Here is an 18,304-nt window from a genome sequence, read left to right as displayed (position 1 = left end):
ATTATATGCCACACTTAAAAATCACACGGTATTATCAACTTCCCGACTAACACATGACCTTGTCTGCCACATTTCTTGCAATGATTGTGATTCGTTTTACGTTGGAGCCACCAGATGCATTTTAAACTCTAGGGTTAGGCAACATGAAGCATCAGTTCACGCCTCATGTGCAAACGCATTGGAACTAGCATTCCATGTGATAAATGAAAACAATACATTCCTGTTTAATGAAGCCCAAATTTAAGTATTTAACATAATTATACAAAGTTATTGATTGCCAAGACTTCAGAAATGAAAATACAAAAAAAAAAAAACTATCAACGTTTGCTGACCATTTCTCATATCTGATTCGTGGATTTTCGAACGCATGTGTACCAAAGACTAATCTCCTATTTATAAGATTCCCTGTTTTGTTAGTTTCATTCTACCCTGTGAACATGACAATAGTTGAAAAGTCTTAGTCTACTTAAGGGTGAAATCTTTTAGTTATTTTGTCTCATAGTATTTTAATAGTAACTTATTGATATTCCAGTGAGGAATTTAATTGCATGGTTTTATGGTACTTTCATCTTATTTTAATAGCATTTTATTCATATTGTAATTTTGCATTTATGACTAAATGTCTTCCTTCACTAAAGGTTGCATGGGGGGGGTTAAATGTTTCTGGGGTCTGGGTGGGTTCTCCGCTGTGATCCTGGGATGTTGGACTGTCCATGTGTCAATAGGGAGGAATACATTATGAGTTTTAAACTATTTTAATTATGTAAATTTGTTTTAAGTATCATTTTGTAATTTATTCGTATAAGGAGATTTGGGAAAGAAGAAATCCTATGCACCGAATAAAAGGTAACTCCTTGTTTATTTCCAAAATATTCTGTAACAGGTTCTAAAAAAAAAAAAAATAGAAAATCTTCCAAATATTTCTACTTCAGTTGTATATAACTATCCTTTATTCAAATATATGACAATCTACTGAGCATACATTTGCAATAACAGCTGCTCAAAGATGCTTAATCATTTTTTGCTTATGATATTAGGGCTACCATACACTAAGAACAGTATGCTACTTAGTGATGAGTGAAGAGAATAAACACCAAAAATATAATTTACTAATAATAATGCTGTGCTGATATAGAAATGATTTCTGGAATTACTACTAATTGCTAAAATCATTTCTTTCAATCTAGTTATCTATCTCAATGTTGTGTAGAACAGTATTCTGCTTATAAATTTTGCTACCATTTAAGAAAGTTATTAGGCACCTATTCTATGTTACTGGAAGCCTATAGAGAATCTACACTTCCCTATAGAATAGCTAGATTATAGTTTAAACAATTTAAAGAGAGGAAGTACCAAATATCAGGCTTAGGTGTTCATACATCTACTGCTACAGTGTGCAAAGATCGCTACTCAAAGATAATTGTGTACAGCCAGTTGTAAAAACTATTTGCTATTCATACAACATATGGATTCATACATTATTTTTGTTTTGGTATTCAGACTTTCACAAGATCTTTATTCTGCATTACAGTAGTAATGTAATGTCATCTGTTGACAGTCTTTCTTAAAGAAAGACTTTCCAAACTTTCCATCTTCAAACATATCTTAACATGCACTTTTTGTTCTGGTGTGTAGATACCAGAAAGAATTTTTTAAAAAATCCAAAAGAAACATGCATATTAAGATCTATGAGAAGATGGAAGGTTTGGAAGCAAATTATTTGTTAAGAAAGACTGACAATAGATGAGACTACTGTAATGCACAGAGTAAGATCTCCATGTGAAAATCTCCACCTTCACTAATGCAAAAGAAGAGAGCAGTGGTGCCATATGCCAAGCAAGTTAGGATCATAATTTAACTTTGCTACTTTTTGCACCTGCAGCATTACAGCCACCACAGAAGAACAGTATGCTACTTAAACTGTGTTAGTGAAGGGAACAAACAGACAATTTACTCACATACCTATGCTGCATTATCAGCATGTTGTACCACCTCAGATTACTAGCTTTGTTTAAGACCATACAAGAACATATCCACTGGAAACATTCTATCTCTATATATCATGTACCACATGTAAACTTGTGTTTCTCTAGTTGTCAGAGTACCTGGCACCGAGCAGACCCAACATAAAATGACTTGCCTCTACCCTAGTTTAATTTTTTTTAAAAAAATTAAAGGGGGCTATTTTAACTATTCAGAAGCAGAGATCAAAGCAGTGATTTTGAGACATAGTATTAGTAATGGCCGCATGGTGAAAGCCTATGGTTTATGCTGCACCAGCCAAAAAAAAAAAAAACCCGAACAAAACAATGATAAAAACAAAAAAATAAATAAATAAAAAAATAATAAAAAATAAATAAAAATATAATTAATAAAAAAAAAGGAAATTAAACCTATCATCCTATGCGCTTCCCTTACCCAAAAGTACTATCCAGATGACCTTTGAATTTCCCCAAACTGTCAGCCTCTACCACCCATGAAGGCAACTTATTCCAGTAATTTATAACTCGCTGGCTAAAATAAAAAACTTCCTGCAGTCCAATCTAAACATTTCCCCCCGTAACTTGAATTTATGTCCCCTAGTTCTAGCATCATTTATAACCTTGAAAATTTCGTCCTCATTCATTTTACTGATGCCTCTCAGAGCCTTAAACACCTCAATCAAATCTCCTTTAAGGTGTCTAGTTTCCAAACTCTGCAACCCACATATTCAAAGTCTTTCTTCATAAGGACGGCCTTTTGCTGATCTCACCAGGCAAGTTACCCATCTTTGCACCCTTTTAAGAAGCTCGATGTCTTTCTTTAGGTGCGGTCTCCATACTTGAACACATGCCAAAGAATGAAATTTTATATATTTTAAAAAGGTATGGTGTTTAAGTTAAACATATGCACTTTGCTAATCTTGCTTAGCATATATTTTTTTTTTAAAGCTAACACAGGCTTATTCAAGTACACACAAACAAACAAACTTGCAAATAAGCAAAGAATATAAAAATGGATTTTTTTATAAAATTCTTAATTTTACTTGCAGGTCTTAATCAGTATGATCTAAAGTTCTAAGCTGCATAGGGAGATGTGGTAGCCAATCACATTTACTGTACAGGAACATTCAAAGTTCAGTGAACACATTTAATTTTGTAAGGCTGATAGTAGCTTTCTAATCAGTTAGAGTTATGCTGAACCAACACAGGAACATTGTCTTACCTGTCTGGGCATTGCTAAGGGTTTCCCACAAACCCTATAAGTGTTACTGTGAAAAGCATAAACACTGCTAAAGCAGTCGTGTGGGGTAAAACCAAAGAAACTTTCACATGCATGACAGTTTCATGCTTAAACCTGAGGCCCAGATTATTTACAGATTGAAACTCCTATTTCTCCACTGAAATATTTAGCATTTTCAAATTGATTCCTTAAAGCTAATGTTGCATCTGATAGTGCTTTTTTGTAAAAACTTTGGCAAGAATTACAACCCATTCAAGTGTGTGTGTGTATCACGAACTGCCGGCGAGGTGTTGGACAACCACGGCTCATTGATTCTTGAGGCGAGAAAAGGATCTCCCGGATGGAATGTGGCAACAGAAGGGTGACTGTGGTGCAACTTGCCGGTAATTGGAATGCTGGTGATGGGAGTAATGTGCCACAACACACAGTACATTGAACCTTGCTGAAAATGGGGCTGCGTAGCCGCAAGCCACTACGAGTGCCCATGCTAACCACAGTTCACTGGCAACAGCACCTACAATGGGCATGCAAGCATCAAAACTGGACCTTGAGTGATTGGAAGGTCATCTGGTCCAATGAATCACGTTTTCTGTTGCACCATGTGGATGGCCGGGTATGGAAGTGATGGCATCTGGATGCACCGTTGGACGAAAACAGGCCAGTGGCATGCTTTGGGCAATGTTCTGCTGGGATACCCTAGGTCCAGTCATCCATGTGCCGAGCACTGACATCTGCCACCTACCTAAACATTGCTGACCAGATACACCCTTTCGTGGCAACGGTCTTCCCCTCTGGCAGTGTGGCATGGCACATTATCCTGCCATCTTACAGCAGGATAATGTGCCATGCCACACCGCCTGGATTGTTAGACTGGTTCGCGGAATATGAGGAAGACTTCCAGGTATTGCCCTGGCCTCCAAATTCCCCAGACATCAATCCCATTGACACTTAATCAATCCCATAACACCAATACGTAATCAGCAGATCTTACAGGATCTGCTGGTTACGTGTTGGTACCAGATACCACCAGAGACTTAGAAATCTTGTAGCATCCATGCCTTGCCAGGTAAAAGCTGTTTTGGCTGCAAGTGGAGGACCAACATCATATTAGGTAGGTGGCCAATGTTTTAGCTCATCGATGTATAGCTGTAATTAATAAAAAGGAGAAAGAATATTTCTTCAGCATAACAGGAAAAGTTTTAGCTCTAAACGAAATCTAGCAAAGTGTATAAAACAATATAAGCAGTTCGTATGCGTGCGGGCACACACACACACACACACACACACACACACACACACAATGTATTTCCAGAAGTACAACACTATGAAAACAGATTGATTGGCTTACAAGTACCAAAGGCCATGGTTTTAATTTGAATATTCATTGCTCTGTTGATTTTCTTTACATTAATTCAAAAAAGATCAGAACTACTTGTAAATTATCAGAGAGATAACATGAAAGGAAAAAGGTTGGCTAGGAATTTACCATATACAGAAGTCATAACACAGTAAATAGGGCATAATACAGTACTATATTTAATTACAGAAACAGAGTGAATAAATCTTACTCACCCCAAAGCGGGCTATTGCATTCAGAAAGTTGCCACCAAGATACCAATAATTATGCAAAGCAAGGCAATATAGTTCCTGTTTCCGTATATCTGCTATATTGCGCAAGAAAGGTGGTTCCCAACCATACAGTTTGAGAATCTACAGTTAGAGATTATGTACAAATTAAGTTTATATATAAAAAAAATTTAAATTCAAGACAATTTATCATTTTTATTAAGTCACAGGAAATAAAGTTCAGATCCCATGATAATGTGGCCAGAATAGACATAAGTATAAAATAATTTCACAGCAGATTATAATCAAAAAGGTAAACTGTTTCAAGTATTAGAAATGAAATTTATATGCATTATCCTTTTCCCCATTAATCATTGTTTGGTTTAGGACAGATCATAGTTCTTGATTATTTTATTCCACCTGTCACTCACCACCCTACCTTGTAGGTTTCTTTTTTCCTAATACAGTAGACCCTTGATTTAGAATTAGCAGAGGCATATGATGCAAGAAAGTAAGCTTTTGCAGCATTAGAAAAAAAAAAAAAAACTGCTCCCATTTCACTCCTCCATTCATTCCAAATACCTGTCCAGCTCAGCCTTAAACTTATTTAGGCTATCAACTTTCACAACAAAGGATGGAAGTCTGTTCCACCAATTAACTACCCACTGGCTAAAGGCAAACTTCCACACATCTATCCTACAACTGACTTTCCTCAATTTGAATTTATGTCCTCTCAGGTGATTATTCTGAGCAAGAGGAAGAATCCCATCAGCATTGACCATGCTCAATGCCATTCAAGCCTTTATACACCTCAATCAGATCACCTCACAAATGCTTAGCCTACAGGCACTATAATCTGCAAAACATAAGAGCAACCCTTCGATCCATTCACTAATTTTGCTACCCTTTTCTGTACTCATTCCAACAGCTCTACATCCTTCTTAAAATGAGGCCTCCAGACCTGTATACAGTACTCAAGGTAGCCTGACCATTGCCTTATACAAGGGGATAATCACCTCCTTATACCTGCTAGAAAAATTCCTGTACATTATTGCTTCTACAGGGATGGGATACACTTAAATAGAAAGGGTGCAAGAATATTTGCTGATGCTATCGAGGCAGTGTTAGGTGGGTCGGAAAACTGCTAGCTTGGGGGGAGACAAAGACTAATAGATTAACAGTAGCCACTGGCACAGGTGAAAGATTCTTGCACTGATTCTATTGGAATGAGCAGAAGCCTGAAAAATGAGGTTCAGGATATTTCAGAGACTGCTGGAAGTCACTGTGGTACAAGTAAACACATGGGTTGTGTTAGGGTAGCTAAGAATAGAAACAGGTGCATGTATACTTGCGTGTACACCAATGCTAGGAGTTTAGTAAATAAATTTTATGAATTTGAGGTATTGCTCAAAACATCAAAGGCAGATATTGTTGGGATATCAGAGACGTGGTGTCACTCAGATATAAGGAATGCAGAACTGGAATTTGGGGAGTACAACGTCTACAGAAAGGATAGACAGGATAGGAAGGGAGGAGGGGTTATGCTATTAGTTAAAAAAACACAAAATCCAAGGAAGTGAAACCAGTCGACATCGATGGACAGGGCAGTGTCGAGTCAGTTTGGTGTGACATAAGCATAGGTAAATCAAATTTGAGAGTAGGAGTGTGCTATAGGCCTAATGACTCTGATGAGTATAATAAGATACTGCACAGGGAAATAGAATGGGCCAGTAAATCAGAGTCTTATAATGGGGGATTTTAATTTCCCAGATATTGACTGGAATTTGTGGGTTGGTCACTCACACACTATCAAGGCTTTTGTGGATTTACTGGATGATTGTTTTCTACACCAGCATGTTTGGGAGGCAACTGGAGGCAACTAGAGGGAGTAATACTCTTGATCTGATTATCAGTAGTGATTCTTCATGCATTAAGGATCTGCAGATAGAGGAACCACTAGGTGGCAGTGATCACAGTGTGCTGAAGTGGGATTTACTCAAGGAAACTACCATCAGAGGTAAAGGGAACGGTTTTTGCTTTCGTAAAGGCTACTATGGTCTGAGACAGTATTTAAATTCTATACAGTGGGACCAACTGATGTTACCAACAGCAAATTCAAAATGGGAAGCATTCAAGGAACTAATCTTGGAAGCTACCAGGCTTTACATACCAACCAAGAAATATTGTTCAAGGTTCAGGCCTAAATGGTTGTCAGATGAACTATTGAGACATATGGCAGAGAAGAAAAATGCATGGGATACATACAAATTAATGGGTGATATGGAAGCCTATGATAGATATAAGTTGGTCTGTAACCAAGTCACAAAGGAGATTAGGCAGGCAAAGGCAGATTATGAGAAATCCTTGGCAAAGGATGCAAAGAAAAACAGAAAAGAGTTCTTTACCTATTTAAACTCAAGAAGGAAAGGGATGAATCAGATTGGTCCACTGGATGTTGATGGATCAACAGTTGAGGATCCTGCTCAGGTGGCTAACAATCTAAACGAGTATTTTGCATCTACATTCACACATGAGGAGTTATTCAGGAAGGGGAATGTCATAGGTGAAGTAAACATTGGCAGTGAGCTAGATGATTTTCTAATAACTGAGAGGAAGGTGGAGGAGAAATTGAGGATAAACATAAAAAAGGCACCCGGGGTGGATGGGATCTATCCAGTTACATTAAAGGAGGCAGCAAAGGAAGTAAGCAAACCCCTAGCCATAATTATGAGAGCTTCTTTGGACTCAGGGGAGGTACCCATAGACTGGAGATGTGCAAATGTAACCCCAATTCACAAAGAAGGATCAAAGTCTGACAAGTAATTATAGACTTGTTAGTTTAACTTCAGTTCCAGAAAAATTAATGGAGCCACTGGTTAAAGAAGCACTGCAGGATCATCTAGACAAAAATTCAGTTATAGCTCAGACACAGCATGGTTTTGTTAAGGGCAGGTCTTGTCTGACCAATTTCATTGGATACTATGATGTAGTTACAAAAGAACTGGATGCAGGGAATAACTTTGATATTATATATTTGGATCTTAGAAAGGCTTTTGATACTGTTGTGCATGGAAGACTGCTGCACAAATTGGAGCAGTGTGGCATTGGAGGCAAATTGCTGCTATGGATAAAGGGATGGTTGAGTGGCAGAAGACAGAGAGTGATAATCAATGGACACTGCTCAACGTGGACTAATGTTATTAGTGGAGTTCCTCAGGGTTCAGTGTTGGGTCCACTGTTTTCTGTATTTATAAATGATATTGATGATGGTACATCAAGCTTAATGTCCAAGTTTGCAGACGATACAAAGGTTGGCAGGGTTGTTAAGGACACTACTGATGCTATGCTGATGCAACAGGATCTGGAAAGGTTGAGCAGATGGGCTGAGAGGTGGCAAATGAAGTTTAACATTGACAAATGTAAATTATTACATATGGGAAACAGTAACCCCAGATCAACGTATCAACTCTGTGGTACTATGCTGACAGTGGTAGAGAATGAAAAGGACCTGGGGGTAATTGTGCAGGCAGATATGAAGTTCTCTGCACAGTGCAGACAAGCTGCAAGAGTAGCTCATGGTGTCTTGTCAATGATATACAGGAATTTTTCTAACAGGGATAGGGATGTGATTATTCCCTTGTATAAGGCATTGGTCAGGCCACACCTTGAGTACTGAATACAGTTCTGGGGGCCTCATTTCAAGAAGGATGTAGAGCTGCTGGAACAAGTACAGAGAAGGGCAACAAGATTAGTGAATGGAACAAAGGGTTGCTCTTACGAAGAAAGAGCTTAAGTTTTGCAAATTAGCATTAAATTACAGAGTCTGTAAACTAGGCATCGGCAAGGTGATCTGATAGAGGTGTATAAGGCTTTGAATGGCTTGAGCATGCTCAATGCCGATGGGATTCTTCCTCTAGCTCAGAATAATCACCTGAGAGGGCATAAATTCAAATTGAGGAAGGACGGATGTTGGATAGATGTGTGGAAATTTGCCTTTAGCCAGCAGGTGGTTGGTTGCTGGAATAGACTTCCATCCCTTGTCGTGGAAGTTGATAGCCTAAATAAGTTTAAGGCTCAGCTGGACAGGTATTTCGAACGAACAGAGGGGTGAAGTGGAAGTGGTTATTTTTTATTCATTTAATTTTTTTTTTTTTTTTGGCTGATGCTCCATAAGCTGGCTTTCTTGCAAATGCCTCTACTAATGCTAATCATTGACAAGACACCATGAGCTACTCTTGCAGACAGTCTGCACTATTCAGAAAACTTTATATCTGCCTGCACAATTACCCCCAGGTCCTTTTCATTCTCTACCACTGTCAGCGTAGTACCACAGAGTTGATACTATACTCTTGGGTTACTGCTTCCCATATTTAGTACTTCACATTTCTCAATGTTAAACTTCATTTGCCACCTCTCAGCCCATCTGCTCAACTTTTCTAGATCCTGTTGCAGCAGCTACTGTCATTAGTGTCCTTTACAACTCTGCCAACCTTCACATCATCTCATCTGCAAACTTGGACATTAAGCCTGATATACCATCATCAATATCATTTATAAATATAGAAAACAATGGACCCAACACGGAACCCCGAGGGATTCCACTAATAACATTAGTCCACAAAGAGCAGTGCCCATTGATTACTACTCTGTCTTCTCCCACTCAACCATCCCTTTATCCATAGCAGCAATTTGCTCCAATGCCACACTGCTCCAATTTGTGCAGCAGTCTTCCATGTGCAACAGTATAAAAAGCCTTTCTAAGATCCAAATATATGATAAAGTTATTCTTGCATCCAGTTCCTTTGTGACCACATCATAGTATCCAATCAAATTGGTCAGACAAGACTTCCACTTAACAAAAACATGCTGTGTCTGAGCTATAACTGAAGTTGGCTAAGGTAAAGAAAGCTTGCATGAGAAGCATGCAAAAGTTTAATGAAATTTACTGATAAAAGTACTTTGCCATAATGGCATTTGTATTGTTGCTCGCTCGCTCGGTAAACAGACTGCGGGTGTTATTGATCTGGAGTAGAAGTTGAATCCCATGGGCACTTGAAACTCTCCCAAAGTGGAGGAGGGTAACCTGACCCTTTTTCTTTAGAATCACTAATTGAATTATGAACAGAGGCATTTTGGAAGTTCTGGAATCGTAAAAAAAAAAAGTTCATAACTTAGTTTCACCGGTAAACTTTTTTTTTTCAAAGTTTGCCGTGCTTCTCATGTGGGCTTCCTTTGCCTTTTTTTTTCTTAATAAAAAATATATCCAATGGTCCACAAGTGATTCTAAAAAAAAAGGTCAGGTTACCCCCTCCACTTCAGGAGGGTTTCAATCTCCAATAGGATTCAATTTCTACTCCTGACCGATAACACCCACCATCCGTTCACTGAGCGAGCAACAATTTCAAATGCTGTTATAGCAAAGTACTTTTACCCATAAATTTCATCGAACTTTTGCATGCTTCTCGTGCAGAATTTCTTTACCTTTACCCTGAAGTCTTGTCTAGATGATCCTGCAGTGCTTCTTTAAACAGTGCCTCCATTAATTTTCTTGGAACAGAAGTTAAACTAACAGGCCTATAATTACATGTGTTGCCCTTTGATCCTCTGTGAATTGGGGTCAGACTTGCACATCTCCAGTCCATGGGTACCTCCCATGAGTCCAAGGATGCTCTCATAATTATGGTAAGGGTTTGCTTACTTCCTTTGCTGCCTCCTTTAATATAACAGAATAGATCCCATCCACCCCAAGTTCCTTTTTTATATTCATCTTCAACAATTTCTCCTCCACTTTTCTCTCAGTTATTACAAAATCATCTAGCTCATTGCCAGAGTTTAATTCACCTCTGGCATTCCCCCTCCCTGAATAACTCCTCATGTGGGAGTGTAGATGCAAAATACTCATTTAGTTTGTTAGCCACCTGAGCAGGATCAACAGTTGAACCATCAATATCCAGTGGACCAATCTGATTCATCTCTTTCCTTCTAGAGTTTACATAGGTAAAGAATTCTTTGCTGTTTTTTCTTTGCATCCTTTGCCAAAGATTTCTCATAATCTGCCTTTGCCTGCCTAATCTCCTTTGACTTGTTTACAGACTAGCTTATATCTATCATAGGCTTCCATATCACCCATTAATTTCTATATATCCCATGCATTTTTCTTCTCTGCCACATATCTCATTAGTTTATCTGACATCCATTTAAGCCTAAACCCTGAACAATATTTCTTTGTTGGTATGTAAAGCCTAGTAGCTTCCAAGTTTAATTCTTTGAATGCCTCCCATTTTGAATTTGCTGTTGGTAACATCAGTTGGTCCCACCATATAGAATTTAAGTATGGTCTCAGACCACTGTAGTCTCCTTTACGAAAGCAAAAACCCTTCCATTTACCCCTGATATTAGTTATCTCTTTGAGTAAATCCCACTTCAGCACACTGATCACTGCCACCTAGTGATTCCTTTATCTGCAGATTCTTAATGCATGAAGAATCGCTACTGATAATCAGATCAAGAGTATTACTCCCTCTAATTGCCTCCCAAACATGCTGACTTAAAAAAAACAATCATCCAATTAATTCCCAAAAACCTCACTAGTACCCACAAATTATTGGATTTAATGGACTAATTGGGGGAAGGGGTGTCCACTATTGCTGAAAGTCTTAAATCTAATGTATTTTAAAATCATATTAATAACTGACTTAAAAAGGTACAGGATGTATTAATGTGAATAAAATATTATAATGTACATTGAGTAATTTATACTAAAAGATTTGTTAAAACATGAAAATAAATTTGCAACAGTAACCAAACTATTTTAATTAAAATACATCAAAACTATACAATGTAACTAATGAAGTGTTTCCACCACTTTATTTCCCCCCCCCTTGTTTTCAATGTGAACATTAGTTTTTTTCATTTAAATCCATTTTAGAAAGAAAATGGATTTAAATGAAAGAAAATACTTAAATTCTTAAACTTCACTAAATAAAAAACAAAAAAAAAAGTTAAAGATACATAATATTCAATATTAACTTAATTGAAATAATCACAATTTTCAGAGTCAGAAACAACTGTCATATGGAGGGAGAGGTTAATTCCTTGCTGGTAGAGGGTTCTAGTGAAACAGGTCCAGTTGATGAAGTGGTCTTTAATAAATCATCAAGCTTCAGTCGCCTTGGTGCTGCTTCCTTATTACTGTAGATCGAAATTCTCGAAAATGTTCATAATAAGGAAGCACATCAGGGTCTGATGATAAATCAATGTAAGGTATGATGTCATCCATATGCTGTCCTATAACAGACCATTTAGGATGAGGTGCAACTGATTCTTCTTTTTCTACATAACGATTTTCTGCAATCTCTCCCTCAGAAAAAAAATTTGATAGCCTGATCACCATTATTTTCAATGCCACTGTTCCACATCATTCTTGGTTGAATTTTTGTTACCAGCCCTCAAAAGAGGGAACCAAAAATTAGACGACTCAACTCCCTCAAAGTCCAATTCAGGTTCTACATCGTAGAACCTCTTCTAAGCATTGGCCATGGTATCTTCATATCTTTCCACACAGCTGCTAAGTTGAAGATAGCAGATCTGATGTTGTATGCATGTAAATTTTGCATTGTCCAGGTGCCTCGACTGGGGGTTCAAAAGAAAGACCCTGGCAATCATATCATACAATATTCCCACCTGTTATCACCTATGGAGCTGGTGTGCGGTTCACCTGCTCGGCCCTACTAAGAAATAGGAATAAATTAGAATCAATACAAAGGACAATACTACTCGCTATTACCAGAGCATGCCGCACAGTAAGCACACCTGTGCTACAGTTGCTGGCTGAAGCTCTCCCACTTTACCTGGAAGTAGCCAGAAGAGGTTTATATTATAGATTTAAAAAAAGGGCATACCCACAGAATTTCTGGGGATAGTCCTTGATACAACCAACACCTTCAATGATGGAAAAAAAAAAAAAAAAAAAATTAGCCACAAAGCTCCATGAGCTATGGAAAACTAAGTGGGAGCAGGAAACCAAAGGTCTGGTTACAAAACATTTCTACCATAGGTGGCAACTGTTAGCCCAAAGCCACCTAAGTAGTATGCCCCTGGACTTTTTGCAACATTTATATTGACAGGTCACAGCTCCCTAAAGGCTGAAACTAACCTCCTTAGGCCTGACTGATGACCTAAACTGCACCTGTGGCAAAGACTGGGCACACATTCTATATGAATGTAAAATATATGACCTCCCCAGAACAGAGCTAATAGCACAGATTGGTCCCCTTCCCAGGGGAGAAGAACATCTGTTCATAACAGAAGAGGAAAATTATAAAGCCTTTACATCTTTTACACAGAAATTATTCAAAATGTGCAGAACTATCTAAAGAATGGCAATTCAGCTCCCTAGCAATTAAATAATCAATAGTTAAAATTTCCCAAGTTTCCCACCATACCCAGATGATGACTTAAAAACTGTCAGGATAGCAATATTTTGCACCCCAACAGAAACCTGACATGACAAACCTCCCCAGGACTACCCTGCCATGTGTAGGAACCTGGGGCCCCATGCCAAATAAGTAACCACATAGGGGAAGGAGATGTACAGGCAGCCAGGGAAGCAGATTAGCTGAAAAATATCAGTAAGCCAGTAGCAAAGGGATGCAATGTAGAATGAAAGATAGAATGAATAGGCTGGGCACAGTGAACTAGGAATTATGGTAAAAGAGAATAAATGGCAGTTTTGGCAGACCTAGCATGAGGGAAAGAGATTGAATGGGAATGAGTGGAAGAGCAAATGTAATTGGCCGAAAGAATACAAAGTTAAAAATAACTTACATTACTTTATACATACTAACAACATACACAATCACTGCATTCTCCCCAGGCCTGCACCACAACTGAAGAATAACAGTAAGTTGGGGTGCCCAGAGAGTGCAGTGCAGAAAGCAAGAGTTGAATAAATGAAATGAAAGCCAGAAGAATGAATGTGTGTGAGAAAAAGAACAAACCATAAATGCTACAGTTAAGTACACACTAACCCTAGTTTTAATTAATTAGTATTTAAATTTACATTACACGTCATTGCATCCCCCTGGTGTGTGAGAAAAAAAAATTATATATATAAAGAATGCAAGTAGAGTGAGAATGCAGATTATGAAGTAAATGTGCATTACCCCACCCCTTTGCCTGGTGGGTTCCCCACTGCCAAACTAACATATCCCACCACAGGAGCAGGATGGGCAGCTTAACTTCCTACTGGATTTAACACACCATTGACAATCTGAACTGGGTATTCAAACCCAGCTCACTCACATACCATACAATTTAATTAAATGGTATTTTATCTGTACAACTGACAAATACCTAATACTGTAAACTTTACCAGATATCATTATTATAATCTTCAATAAGAAGACAATATATACATATACACACATGAAACTTGAAAGAAAAAAATATAAAATAAGAAAAGTATAAAAATAGAATTCAAGTAGAGTAAGAATGCAGATTATGAAGTAAATGAGCGTCTCTCCCACCCCTTCACCTGGTGGGTTCCCCACTGCCAACTAACATATCCCAGGCAGGGAGGAGAGGAGACAGGTCTCTGCCTCCTCTCTTCCCTGCCTGCCTGCCCCCATACTTTGCCTGGTAGGGCTCATCTGCACTGGCCTCTTTGGGGATGACTATTCTCTATCATCACTAATTCTTCTATGTTTTCCCCACAGTCTTCAGTCTCCCCCTTCTCTCACTAAACCGACTGAGTACATCCCTTAACAATGCTGCCAAATTAGTATTAGTAATGGCCGCATGGTGCAAGAAAGCCTATGGCTTATGCTGCACCAGACAAAAAAAAAATCCAAACAAAACAATGATAAAAACAAAAAAATAAAAAAAAAATAATAATAATTAATAAAAAAAAAAAAAAAGGAAATTAAACTTATCATCCTATGTGCTTCCCTTACCCGAAAGTACTATCCAGATGACCTTTGAATTTCCCCAAACTGTCAGCCTCTACCACCCATGAAGGCAACTCATTCTAGTAATTTATAACTCACTGGCTAAAATAAAACTTCCTGCAGTCCAATCTAAACATTTCCCCCTGTAACTTGAATTTATGTCCCCTAATTCTAGTATCATTTATAATCTTGAAAATTTCGTCCTCATTCATTTTACTGATGCCTTTCAGAGCCTTAAACACCTCAATCAAATCTCCTCTAAGGTGTCTAGTTTCCAAACTCTGCAAGCCACATATTCGAAGTCTTTCTTCATAAGGATGCCCTTTTGCAGATCTCACCAGGCGAGTTACCCGTCTTTGCACCCTTTCAAGAAGCTCTATGTCTTTCTTTAGGTGCGGTCTCCATACTTGAACACAGTATTCCAAGTGTGGTCTAACATAAGCCTTATATAATGGGATTATCACGTCCCTATCTCTACTTGCAAAAGTTTGATAGATCATTGATAGGACACCATGGGCCTTCCTTGCAACCTGTTTACAATGCTCAGAGAATTTCATGTCTGACCGTATCATAACACCCAAGTCCCTTTCTTCCAGTACTGGGTTTAGTTGAACTCCACCAAGTGAATAAGTTACTTTGGGATTACTGTTTCCCAGGTGTAATACCTTACACTTTGTTGGATTAAAGCATAGCTGCCATTTTTCTGACCATTCCTGAAGTCTATCTAGGTCTCTCTGAAGAAGCTCAGCTTGACAATGATCATTAACTACTCTACCAATTTTAACATCTGCAAATTTAGACATCACGCCCTCCATCCCTTTATCAATGTCGTTTATGAAAATTAACAACAGTGGTCCTAATACTGATCCTTGGGGAACCCCACTTCTTACATCAACCCAATCTGAGGAATAGCCATTTATCACCCTCTGCCTCCTGCCCTGAAGCCATCCTTCTATCCATCTAAGGATTTTCCCAGTGATTCCAACCTGTTCCAGCTTATAAAGCAACCGCTCACCTGGGACTGAGTCAAAAGCTTTGCTGAAGTCTAAATAAACAATGTCGAAATTATTCCTTAAATCCAGCTCTTGAGTGACCCCTTTTGAAATAGCGAACCAGATTTTCTTGTAAATCTTTTGGCCAAATTCCAGTATACTTTTTTTTTTTAGCCCTTGCCACTGAAATCCTTGGAAATTAGGTGGTGGAGCCTGCCAGAGTACTTAAGTAATCTATTGGGTGCTGTTATTTGTTGTTGTTATTTGGATTTTAGGAGCATTAGCAACTAAGGCCATATTGCTCCGGGATATGCGGTGGTCATTCCCTGACCTTTCCGCATCCTCCGTATTTGGTGGTGACGGGCTCGAACCCCGGTCTAATCAAGAAGCGTGTGCTACGCACTGCTGCTCCTTCCCACCTGGCTACGGAGGCGCCCTATTGGGTGCCTGACCTGCCTCCTCGTGGCCAATGGTAGGTCCTACTAGGAGCCCCAACGGCTAAATGGTCAGAGAAACAACAGAACATAATGCTACACAACAGACCATTCCCCACACACTTAAATCTCTGGCCTCCACAGAGGCCTGTGTCACTCACAAAGAATATAAAGCAGAGATGGGGGGGGGGAACCCCTAGCGCCATCAGACAACTAACACACTTTATTGTCCTGGTGCCTCTTGTATCTTCTTTGTCTTCTGTTTCTTCCAAAAACTTCTTATACAACCTTTTACAAACACCGATTACACCCTGATCCATCGACTGTATCAGTGAAGTAGTTTTAGGAAGCAGAAAAATAAATTTAATTCTTCCATCTAATAAATTTAATTCTTCCATCCATTTAATTCTTTAGGACAGAAATTTGTCCATTAAATCTAAGGACTACTGTATATATCCACTCATTAATAGATTGGATTCTGTGCTATTTTCTAATTTGCTCACCTTTAATTTTCTCTTAATGTTTTATTAGTTATTTCCTATAGTTTCCTTCATTTTATTTTTCCTGTTGTACTTCTTGTCCCAACAGCATACATTATTATAAGGTCTTACTACATTTTTATATTTTAACTTTAGCTTCCTGATTCATATTTGTATTGTTCCAAGTTTATATTTTTTAAACTTTTCTGGTATTCTTCTCTCACTTTTAATGCATGTTATTCTGCTTCCTCAATTATTCCTAACTATTTTTATTCCTGGTGTAAACTTCATGTCCTTTCATTTTTTGTCCCTTCTGATTCACATCTTACTGGTTGTTCTGCTATTGTGAAGGTGTTTTCTCCTTTTCCATATCCCCCCTCTCTTCCATTTCTTATTAAATTATATTACCCTTTGTAAATTGTTTTCATTTTTTGCCATTAATACACCATTTGCATAGCTAATTACATTTATTTTTTTATTCTTCTGCCTTTTCTTGATACATTTTAATCATTTACTTATTGTCTATATGCGCATGTGCACGCACACACACACACACACACACACACACACACACTTATTCTATTAATTGAGGAACTTTATTAAAAAAGATTTCTATTACATCTATTTTTAGCAAAAGCTTTTATTAAAGTTAGTCTACTATACAGATGAATAATAGATTAAAGAATAATTAAATTATTTAAATTCAATTTTAAACAAATTGAACCACTTAAAACCTTTGATATAAAGTTTAACTTAAAATTACCTTTATTTTCCTCAGTATGTCACGAGTGCTCCTTAGTCTGCTATCCCTCTCAAACAATTTGTACACCTAAAGGCAAAGTTTATAAAAACAAAATGTATAAAATATCTTCACCACAGCCTAGTAAATTTTAATACCATTTTCAAAAAAAAAAAAAAGTTTAACAACTCTTATGTTTATACTAATATTCTGGGATTTCTTTAATGAAAGTATTTAATAATATTCTTTTATATACAAAGAGACCAGTTTTTTTTTTAAACTTGTTTAAAGTTTAAGTATTCCAAACTGAATTTGAAATTTATCAAATTCTATCCAAAATAAAGTGTTAAAATTAAGGTTTTAATTTTCATTTTTTGCTATAAAAGAATATCTCCATTATGTTCAATTTAGGATACATATATGTCCAACTTAACTTCTTAAACTTTACATTTGTTTATGTGCACTTAATGATAATAAATGACAGTCCAATATAAAATACCAGTATAAGAAAATTTAAAGGTAAATAACTTTAAAATGGGTTTAGGGCTGAAAACTTCAGACTATGGGAAAATTTAGTAGAGGAACAAATTAGTGTAAAAGCATCATTTTAGGTGGTAGTAAATCACTGAACTAGTTGAAATGGCATAATTTTTGTTACATTTCATATTGTGAATGCCTTCACAACAAGTTGCCATGATATTGCACCACCTCAAATAAGCGATGCTTTGCCAGTAGGGAAGACTAACATTACTTATTATTTTTGATGCGAAACATCTTTGGTGGCAACTACTAAATTTCGGACAGTAGTAAAATCCATTTGTCATGATTTTGCAATGCAAAAATGTTATTTGTTTCATAACATATAAAATTGGAGTCAGAAGAGGAGATCGTGGATGTGCTCAGACCTGGCATAAACTAGCTGGTT

General features: G+C 37.5%; 1 protein-coding gene across 1 annotated transcript in view; it reads right to left on the bottom strand.

Moving 5' to 3' along the window:
- Positions 1-18,304, bottom strand: part of LOC150090543 (ATP-binding cassette sub-family C member 1-like) — a 198,292-nt gene that overhangs the window by 89,028 nt on the left and 90,960 nt on the right. Inside the window, exons 11-12 of the mRNA XM_090378813.1 lie at positions 17,404-17,469; positions 4,795-4,932 (exon numbers count right to left, since the gene is read on the bottom strand). Coding sequence (XP_090234939.1) covers positions 4,795-4,932; positions 17,404-17,469 — 204 coding nt within the window. The remainder of the gene's footprint in view (positions 1-4,794; positions 4,933-17,403; positions 17,470-18,304) is intronic.

This window comes from Mastigoproctus giganteus, chromosome 1, assembly GCF_048544385.1.
Source record: "Mastigoproctus giganteus isolate SK-2022 chromosome 1, ASM4854438v1, whole genome shotgun sequence".
NCBI classification, from domain to species: Eukaryota; Metazoa; Arthropoda; class Arachnida; order Uropygi; family Thelyphonidae; genus Mastigoproctus; species Mastigoproctus giganteus.
Note: the sequence above shows the minus strand (reverse complement) of the source record. Positions and strands in the feature narration are given on the sequence as shown.